This window comes from Lytechinus variegatus, chromosome 7 (assembly GCF_018143015.1).
Source record: "Lytechinus variegatus isolate NC3 chromosome 7, Lvar_3.0, whole genome shotgun sequence".
Classification (NCBI taxonomy): Eukaryota; Metazoa; Echinodermata; class Echinoidea; order Temnopleuroida; family Toxopneustidae; genus Lytechinus; species Lytechinus variegatus.
The window spans coordinates 10257641-10268238 of record NC_054746.1 but is presented as its reverse complement, the minus strand read 5'-3'; the positions used below and the strand labels follow the sequence as shown (position 1 = coordinate 10268238).

The window sequence follows — 10598 nt, the reverse complement described above, 5'->3', positions numbered from 1 at the left end:
CAGGAATAATTGCTTGAATATCAAATATTTGCTTAAAAAGATCTGCATAAAACAATGCTTTTACTTGCAATTACTAATTTCTAAAAGATATCTTGAGCATGAATGAGCTTATGCTTAAACAGATCAGATATGTTTAATTCATACGAGGAAGAACATGATCACTGAATCTATATTCATACATATTTAAAATTAATTGAGAAATGTTCTGTGAGACATGAAAAATTAGTTAATGTAATAAATACATTTTTCAGTCTGGATGAGCGGATGTGGAGCGTTGTGGCCCAGTGGATTAGTCTTCTGACTTTGAAACGGGGGGGGGGGGGGGGGGGGGGGGTAATTTCCTTCAGCAAGAAACTCATCCACATTGTGCTGCACTCAACCCAGGTGAGGTAAATGGGTACCTGGTAGGAAGAAATTTCTTGAATGCTTGAGCACCTAGGCAGCTCAGCTAAAGCCAGGGTAATGATATTAGCAGGGCCTGCTGGTAGAAGTTTTTGAAACTGAAGTGGCTACCCTGGGTAAATATACCTATATTATTAATATTGTTATTATAATTATTATTATTATAATAATAATAATAATAATAATAATAATAGGCATTTATATAGCGCCATCTATCTAGAAATATTCTATTCCGAGGCGCACAAGAAAAGAAAGAGAAAGTTTGGATGAGTGTCAAAGTGCCAATAACTAATTCTGTTAGAAAAGATAAGATTTCAGTTTTGATTTAAAGGTCTCCAGTGATTGTATAATTCTTAAATTTAATGGCAAATTATTCCAGAGAGAAGGTGCTGAGGCAGAGAAAGCTCGTGCACCATATGCAACACGTGTCTTGGGAGTCTTAAGAAGTTGCTGGTGTGATGATCTCAGGCTTCTAGCTGGTGCATAAGGCGTGACAAGCTCTTGTAGATATTTTGGTGCCAAACCATTACACACTTTCCAAGTGAGAAGAAGTATTTTAAATTCTATACGCTTCCGGATTGGCAACCAATGTAACTTTTGGAGAATTGGTGAGATGTGTTGATATTTTGATGTACCAGTTAAAACCCTGGCAGCTGTATTCTGAGCATACTGAAGTTTATTAACATTACTTGAGGTTATATTAAAAAGAAGAGCATTTCCAACATCTAATCGAGATAGTACAAATGAGTGTATAAGCATAGCAGCAGACTTATGGTCAAGGACTTTCCTCATGCTGTTAACATTATGAATATTATAGTATACTGATTGACATATTTTCTTTACTTGTGCATCCATAGACATATGTTCGTCAAATACGACACCGAGATTTCGAACTGATGACAAGGCTTTAATCAAGGAGTCCCCAACCTGTATAGTCCGGTCCTTAATCAAATGACTTTGTGATTTAGAACTAATAATCAACAAGTCTGTTTTACTTTCATTTAATTTCAACTTATTCTTTATCATCCATGACCGCATATCATCTATTGTATTTTGTAAACGAAGCCTGGCAGACAACTCACTAGCAGGGTCAGTTGGATCAAATGACACATACAACTGTGTATCATCCGCATACATATGAATGTCTATGCCATGTTTATGAAGGGATAAAAGAGAGATGTTTGATTCAGACTCAGGATTTAGTTTGAATCCTAACAATTTGTTTTTAAATCTCGAAGGATTTGAATTAAATCTTTGAGATTAGAAGAAACGATTTTTAGGATTCAATTTAAATCAAAATTCAATTGGTCTCTAGCTACAGTCCATCTTGATTTATTCCAATGCAATAGAAATTTGCGATTTTAGAGTGTATTGTTGATACTCAAAGCAAAAGCTGACTCAATACAAGTGACTGTCGGGGACAAACAGATGCCAAGGATAAAGCATTTTGCTTCAGTTTTACCATTTTCTTGCATCAAGCTAACATTTGTTTCAGGTTTTGATAATAGTATCGCTGGTGCGAAGTCAATCTAAGGCTTGTGTGACATAAAACCCTATATAACAAAAACAAAATCTTTAAAGCATTTGCCTATTTCGATGAATGCTGCTTAAGCAATAGGATAACATAAAGTAGCAAAAGGCTAGGGGGAAAAATACTCCTTTTTATGCGTTTAGCCCATTGACACAATGTGCCCGTTTAATACTGAGACCTGAGGAGTCCTTCATGAAGCAACCAGTCAGTCATTTTCACAGACTAATTTATTCTGAGCCAGTATGATGCAAGGATTTCAGTAGCTTTTAACAGTTGTCAGTGCAAATGACTGACTTTGTTTTGTGAAATGCTCCCCATATTTACTGGAATACTGTATCAATGTGAAGGTCATGATATGGCCCAGATAGGCTGCTCAGATCTAAAGTTTATATCTTTTATGTCAATTATCAGTTATCTGTTTGTCATTTCCTGTCAATGAAATGGCCGAGTAAAAAGTTGAGGTATCAACATCGAAGGAAAATACAGAGAAGACCTGTGGAATAATAGTATCAATGCCATGAGCATTTCACACATGGCACTGGGAAGCATGCAGGGGTGCTGGGGATGCTAAAGCACCCTCAAGATTTTTCTTGGGTTGCTGCTTATGTAACACTGTAGGCACCCCCCCCCCCCGGAAATTAGGTTGGTATGCTACAATGTCAAGATTTCACCCCAATCTCTGTTATATTGAGAGCAATAACTTTTTTTCCCTTCTTTGCTTGTCATTTTTTTTCTGAATATGTATTTTTTTTTTGCTTGTTAAATTTTTCTTAACAAACTCCCCCTCATTTTGGAGTTTTTTTTTCATTTTGCCTTTTAACAAACGCAGTCCCTATCTAATAATCATTCTCAGGGCACTGACTTCACACTAAGGGGGGGGGGGGGCAGTGGGGGTTGCTCTAGTGCCATTAAGAATTCTAAAAAGAGGTTTTGCCCTGCAAATTTACTTGGGTCGCATCATATAAAGCTATGCAAATATACATCACATTTGACTTTTAAATTGGGAACAATTACAATCATGGAACCATGATCAATCATTAATCCTCAAGATCCAGGGATAGATTGTTCATTATTTACAGTAGAGCAAGCTTTGTACCCAATTTCAAACATGATAAAACACAAAACAAAATATGAAATACAAGTCAGGGGATACTTCACATGCACTTTAAAGTTTGCTTTCATAAGAAGTTTAGACCCCGAAAAAAAATGAATGTTAAGCATACACTAGGGCGGCTTTGTAGGTCGCACAAAATCGAGCCATGTTGAAAGGTCATTGTCTATATCCGTAGTATACCCTACCTTTTCGGATTGTTTCCTTTTTTTATATCCTTTAGGTGTCATTAACTGCAAACCTCTCATTTGTTTGTGTGCCTGCGTTTGGCTTGTTGTGTGGGTGTGTGAGGGTGTGCGTGTAGATGTGGATTCACACAACAAATAATAGCCATCATCGCTGACCAGTGTCTCAAGGTGTCATTTAAATCAGTCAATCCAACACCCATCTAATTGATTTTTAAAGCAGTCCAATCAACGAAAGACACTTCACCCATGAAATAAACATGGCACGGCCTAATGGTGATCCACTGATATTTTATTGCAACGGGAAAAGGGTAAGTCATGAGTGTGTTTAGTTTTAACTTTGTATTATTAGACGTAGGCTATTGTAGTATAAAAGGTGCGCACTCGTGTTCTTATGCCATGTATGTGCACCTTATTTGACATACACTGTATACTCTGGAAGGAAAAATTGAATATCTTCTTTTTAACTCGGATATTTAAATTCAAATTAGGCTATATATCTAACTTGTTGATGAAATGAGACATTGAAAAATACATCAAGGGGGTACATTCCCGTGTACACTATAACTGACTTGGATTTTTTTTAATCTGAAGTGTTCTACCAAAACAAACGTCAAAGCAGTAAATCTGCTCTGGAAGCAATTATTCCATTAAGTACAGAATTTTATCATCTCCAGGCTAGTAAGGATTACCCTATTCCATTTTCTGAATAATGGGGCGGATCAACAGGGGTGGGGGGGGGGGGTATGCCCATGACATATTTTTTTATGTACAAAATAAAGGAACGAAAATTAAAGAAATGGGAGGGGGTGAAGAGTAGAGTTATATAGGTCTGGGCCCTGAAACTAATCTTTACCATTCAACTTGAAAAAAAAATGACTTCACTATTAAGCTTCGTGGTCATCAGATGACGCTACACGTCCCACATGCTCGCAATGTTACCAGAAAACTTTATTCCTGATGCCATTAGACTGTGGAATGTTCTCCCGGTCATTACAGTTAACTGCACTTCAGTAACCAGCTTCAAGGCCGAGGTGCAGAAAATCCAATTGCGCTAAGACTGCGCGCTTTTTTACCGCACGTACATAGAATAGATCTTCCACTGTACATATACTCCTGCACATTTCTACAAGTACGATGATACACCAATCTGGTGGACTGTACTTTAACGGATGATGATGATGAAGCTGTCTCCCTCACCGCCCCACGTCGCCACCTCACAGAATATTCTGGCGCCTTCCCTGTATAGGCAACGCGGGGTTTAATGTGCATTACCCATATGTTTATTAATATGATTTTAAAATATATTCGGCATACCCTATCCAACATTTCTATTTAGAAAATAACGATCTCGTACGATCGACTACGATGACTAAAAAGAGCATTCTCAATCACTGGTGATTGATTAGTTTCTTCACAATCATATTACGGGTGTTTATAACGACTCTTATTATCTTTTCAATTTCAGGTTGAAGAGCATGACCCTGATCCAGAAATGCCATTGCTCACTTACCTAAGAACCAAGTGTATCCTTCACCAAACCAAACAATAAAATGATTAGCAACATAAAAGTGTAAAGAAGCCAGTTTCGTATTTTCTCGTAACTGGAAAAAGTCTAACATAAATTCGAACACTTAATAAGGCCATTAATATTCATAGTTTATATGTATTAATTTACCAAGTATTATTATGGGACACCTTGAGGAAAGTTCGTATATGTTACACATGTTCCTAATATCATTCTTACCAATTTTGTTCAAATCCACGCACCGGTTATCGGGACCGGTTAGGTTCTGAAGAAGATGATGACACGACGCCGGTACTGCCTCATGGACCAGAGGGGGCATCTCTTTTCGAGATATTAAAAATTGATGATGAAATTCCTCTTATACAAGCTTAAAAATATGTTTGCATGTTTTTTTTTATCAGGGAAAATAATAGCAATAGACTTGAAATAAGAATAGGTGCGATGGAGAAAATGAACAAAATATAAAAATGAAAAGTAAACGTGGAATATATTCTATCGAATCCGTTTGTCAAATAAGATAATTACGGCTCTGCGCCAAATGCCACTTTATGAATGCCAAACGTGTTCAAAAGCTTGCACAAGTAGATCGAATTTCATTTTAAATTTTGATGAATATAAAAAGTTGATTTGACATCATTCTCTTTTTCCTACATTACAAAAAATGATTTTCAAATAGAAAATGACGTAAGTTTTCAGATTTCCTTACTATAAACAAACATGAATTCAGTGGGTCTAACAGGCACAAAGTCCGGCTGTTCTGAAGGAGGATGCGGGGCATGTACGGTGATGGTCTCCAATTATGATTCAAACTTGAACAAAATTTTGTATCCTTTTTATGTCAATTTGTGCTGACAATAATATGCTTCACGGTGTCACATGATGATATTTGTGGTGGTAAGGATGTATATCATGATTTTATGTTTTTATGGTTTTTGTTATGTTATTGTTTTGTTTTTATTATTGTTTTTGTCGTGACATTTACATTGATTGATGATGCTTGTCGTTTTCTTTGTTTTCTTCAGAAAAAAATAAAATATATAGGCCTATATAAAATAATAATGGTAATCAAAATGGAAATTAGAATATAAAGTTAGGCAAATGTTAAAAGTGAGGATGAATATATCATATCGGGAGTGATCTCTAACTTAACACTTAAGCAATAACTTACTTTAATACTTTTTAAATACATTTAGAGGGATCGTGCGTTCAGATCTAATGTATGCACATGCCCTGCAATTTTGCAGTGAGATTAAAATTAGAAAAAACAAAAAAAATATCAACCCGTAGTAAAGTCGTACGGAACAGTTTTGAATTCTTGACACACTAATTCTAATCATCACAAAACCTCTTCGATCTCAACCTGTGTAGCCATCGTGCAGTGAATGCTTGTCTTGCCCCTGTTTGTTCAGTCCATGGCGCAGCCGTCACAACCGTAGAAGGTATAGGGAGCACAAAGAAAAAGTTACACCCGGTACAGGTAAGCAGAATTGTCATATTCATTTTATTTTATAACCATCCCACCGCTGCCACACATTCTTGCTGGAAATTGTTAACAAAGTGTTCACAGTGTGTTCACATTTTTCCACAGTGCGTTCTCAGTGTGTTCACATTTTTTCCACAGTGCGTTCACAGTGTGTTCACATTTTGTTCACAGTGCGTTCATATAGTGTTTACAATGTGTTCACATTGTCAGTGCGAAATGCTCACATTAAACGTGTCGATAATTTCACATTGTTGACTGTAACAGCGGTAGTGTTCACAGTTTGTTCAGATAATGGAACGTGTAAATGAGCTCTCCACTTTTAAGTGTGGAGATGATTTTACATTGTTGACATCTCTACAGTGGGTGTGTTCACATATAGTGGAATGTGTAAATGTGTTCCCCACTTTTAAAATGCTCACATTTAAGAGTGTGTAGATGATTTCACATTGTTGACATCTCTACAGTGGGAGTGTTCACAGTGTGTTCAGACAGTGGAGTATGTGAAGATGTGCTTTAAAAACTGTTAAATTGCTTAAAGTTAACAGTGTGGAGATAAATGGACATTGTTGACACCTCTTTAGTTTAAGTATTTACAGTGTATTCTTGCCGTCTTCAGGAACGTATACTTGTCGAAACGTCGAGTTTTGGTGCTTCTTTTCAAGACCAAACATACATCATGCCCACATAAGAATACACCGTTTTCATCTACCGTTAAGTTTTCATACTTATTCATTCTTCGACATGGACATTTTCAGAAGTTATTTGGTTTTAGAATAAAATAAGATTAAGCCCATCATTAAATAGTTTCAATGGAAAATGAAATTCTATTTACTTCAAAACTATTCACAGGTGCAATAATTTGTACTCAATAAGATGTGTGTGTGGTGTGTGGGTGTGTTTGTGTTTGTCTGTCCAATTTTTTAAAATAGATGTTGATGATTGCATATTTGCACGTACCATTTAGATTTTATCGTTTGTTTAAATCGGCAATACATAATTTGGCTAATTATCACGTTTGGAGCTTGGCTTTTATAAAAGGCTCAGCCTTTCTGCCACTCCTTATACTTTCATTTCTATCCGAGTAAAGTAATTTTTCTTTCTTGTTTTTTTTGTATCGTTTTTCTTACAGTTAGTGTCATAAATATTTTCATTATATATTGTCTATGTTATTATGTCTTCATATTTGTTTGTTTTTAATGAAAGTATTAAATGAATGAATTGAATCGAGTTTTATTTCATATTTTTATGACAAGGAACGGATTGCCCTGGCCCATGGTACTCAATGTGGTTTCTGCACTCCAGGGATGGTGATGTCGATGTACACACTCCTAAGAAATAATCCTCATCCTTCTATGGAAGAGATTCAAGCAGCGCTTGGAGGAAACCTATGCAGGTGTACTGGTTATAGACCAATCCTCGAAGGGTACAAGTCATTTGCTAAGGTGATGATGGGGGTTTTCTGACTTGATAACAGCCTTAACAGGGAAGAAATTCTTGACAAGTGATTTATGATGAACGAAAAAGGGCAGTTATTTACATTCTATTTTTTATCAATTGCTCAAGGTATGCAGAATGAAAAAAAAGATCCATATCAATAACTGACATATTTAAACACAAGCTTTAATAATGCATTGAAGTATTCACGAAATTGGTTTTTACTAAACTGTTCTTTCATTGATTAGCGAAAGTTTATTTCTAGAAGATTTCTCGGAAAGTTTAAATTATGAGATTTTATCACAAGACTTGTTTGTACTTGGAAAGCGACTGTGTTGATGTTACGTTACACTAAGGTATGAAAGAAGGTCTAAGGAACTCTAGGATCATGAAAATCGTTATATCAATGAATCATGCATTTTAAGTTTTAAGTATCAGGTGCGATGCCATTCTGGGGGGCAAAGGTGGGGGCGACCACATCAATATTTTTTTTAAATCTGACAGTGAAAATGGGAGGGGAGGGATAGAGGAAGAAAAAAGGATAAAGAAGATGTCAGGGATGTGTAACTCTATTATACCGTTATGTAATTTAGAACGCGTCGTCCCCCAATTATAGCAATACATCTTGTCATCGCCTTGTTAAAAATTCCAAATATATTAACCTATCGTTTTCATAATTTCTATTTCATTATTGTATTGTGTTTATCTACTGTAAATCAAACTAAACCAAACCAAAAAAAAATCACATTGATTTTTTTTGTAGGATGGTGGTTGCTGTGGTGGGCAGTGTGGGCAGCGTGACGTCACCGATGAGGTAAGCAGACCTTGAAATCAAGGGTGTTAAAGATGACACCAGTGGGTTTCCCTTGAGGTCCGCACCCTAATGTGTTACAATGTCACCCTACAATCAGTTTGAACATAACACCTAACCGTGTAATAGTAACAAACAACGGTGTTATAACAACACCCATGTGTGTTTAACTAACAAAATCCTACCTCGAATTGGAATTCTTGGTGTGCTCTGAGTACTGAGTTTTTGTTGTGTAAACTTTAATACGAGTCGCAGACTACACCGAATGAATTTATAACATAAAAAGGATTCTCAATTTTGAAGAAAAATCTAGTGATCATATAATTTTGCCTGAAAGACTTTAGATGTTAGCTCTTTATACCTCTTTTTACTGATTAGTTGGCCTACAAATCGAGATTTTATAAAACAGACAATGAAATGCTGACTGTTATCTTAATAAACAAGTGCATGTACACTTATTGTCATTGTGCAAAGTCTGGTAGTGTGAACCTTGATCCCGGTACATCTACTTATTATAAAATGCAGAGGGAACGAACATGACACTAGATATGATGACTATGTTCAGATGATATCGAACCAATATCGAAGGGGGGGGGGGCTCCATTCCTTGGCTGATCTGTCAGTTTTTGTAAATTGTGAACGAGAAGGTACCGTATCCCTGCTCCTTGAATGACCATGATGTCCGTTAAAACCTTTTGTTAAAAGCTTGTATATATTATGTAAAATTTTGTACTAGTAACTTTTTGTCGATTTTTTTTTATTGTTGGACCCGCATTTATGTCATCATTTGCGAATTTATACTATGCGATTGAATTATAGTTCACGACACCACTGATTGAATTGCCATGAAATTGCCATATTTGGTCTGTATCACTACTTTAGTGCTTAAATCGGAATGGAATTATATATTTTTTTGTTTTATAAAATTGATTTTTTTCGACTTGATTTTACAGGTACCTTGTCGATTATATGATCCATCCACATTTACACAGTACGACCCAACGCAGGATGTCATATTTCCTCCAGAGCTTTTGGTATTTACTTTAAATTTTGTCCTTTTTCGTCAATTACTTACTTTGAACAACTAAAGAGTTAAATACGTATCGCATAAAACTGAGTGAATAGTACACTTACATGTATACAAGCATATTCGTGAAATAAAAACACCATACGATTTGATCAATTGTACTGCATTGTATTGTATATATTTTCCATTCCTAAAAACATGAAAAATACTAACATAATACATCAGATATACTCACAAAAAAAAAAGAAATGAATACATATGAATGGCTGGATTGCCCACTCAGAATGGTAATTTTTACCACACTGTTCTGCCCAGGGGGTCCAGAATTTAATGAATGATACATCAATAGAGTGAGATTTACCATATTTACCAGGTAATACGCAATTTGGGCATATGACAGTTATAGATACGTGACAATTCATATATATATATATTTTTCAAAATATAAAGCTATCTACAGCTAAAGAGAATAAGAGTTCACTTACCTTTGTGGGAACGAGGGTGATCTGGCATCGACCTTTGACCTTGAATGAACTGCTTGACCTGAAGACGAAACACCCGACCGCAAAGTTGATTGGTGGAAATACTGAGATAGGTAATATTTCAAGGAGTTTTCGATGAACTCAATATCATTGTCCCCAAATAGGTCTTTATCACATTATTCTTGTTTATAATACATCTGAAATGTATTTCCTACTCGATGAATATTAATGTATATTTCAGAAGATTGACACAACTCAGGGTTTTAGTATTTTGGTTCATTTATGAGTAGAAGAATAGTTATCTATATGAGTAAAATGAATAATTGAAAAATCAACAACACGAAAATAGGTAGGCCCTAATTTGACAAGTTGGTAAGTCCCATGATTGGTATGTCATAATTTCCGTATATTTCTTTTTTTATCGGAGGTATTGAAACCAAGTTTGGAAACAAACTTTATCCCATACTGATTGACATCAACCACATCAGAGAATTGAAGGAGTTAAAGGTCAAAGGTGATGGTGTCTTGATTGGTGCTGGCGTCACTCTTAGCGGAATGGAAACCTTTTTGAAAGAGATCATCACTAGTGAACAAAGTAAGTCAC

At 35.8% G+C, this 10598-nt stretch overlaps 1 protein-coding gene across 2 annotated transcripts in view; it reads left to right on the top strand.

Moving 5' to 3' along the window:
• Positions 1–3023: 3023 nt before the first annotated feature.
• The window catches only part of LOC121418414 (xanthine dehydrogenase/oxidase-like), a 34864-nt gene continuing 27289 nt past the window's right edge, over positions 3024–10598 (top strand). Inside the window, exons 1-9 of one of the 2 annotated variants that reach the window (XM_041612260.1) lie at positions 3024–3540; positions 4698–4755; positions 5485–5581; positions 6126–6234; positions 7494–7682; positions 8438–8488; positions 9439–9519; positions 9963–10107; positions 10422–10589. In XM_041612260.1, coding sequence (XP_041468194.1) covers positions 3490–3540; positions 4698–4755; positions 5485–5581; positions 6126–6234; positions 7494–7682; positions 8438–8488; positions 9439–9519; positions 9963–10107; positions 10422–10589 — 949 coding nt within the window. In that variant the 5' untranslated portion in view covers positions 3024–3489. The remainder of the gene's footprint in view (positions 3541–4697; positions 4756–5484; positions 5582–6125; positions 6235–7493; positions 7683–8437; positions 8489–9438; positions 9520–9962; positions 10108–10421; positions 10590–10598) is intronic. The other variant, XM_041612259.1, reaches the window with a different exon arrangement.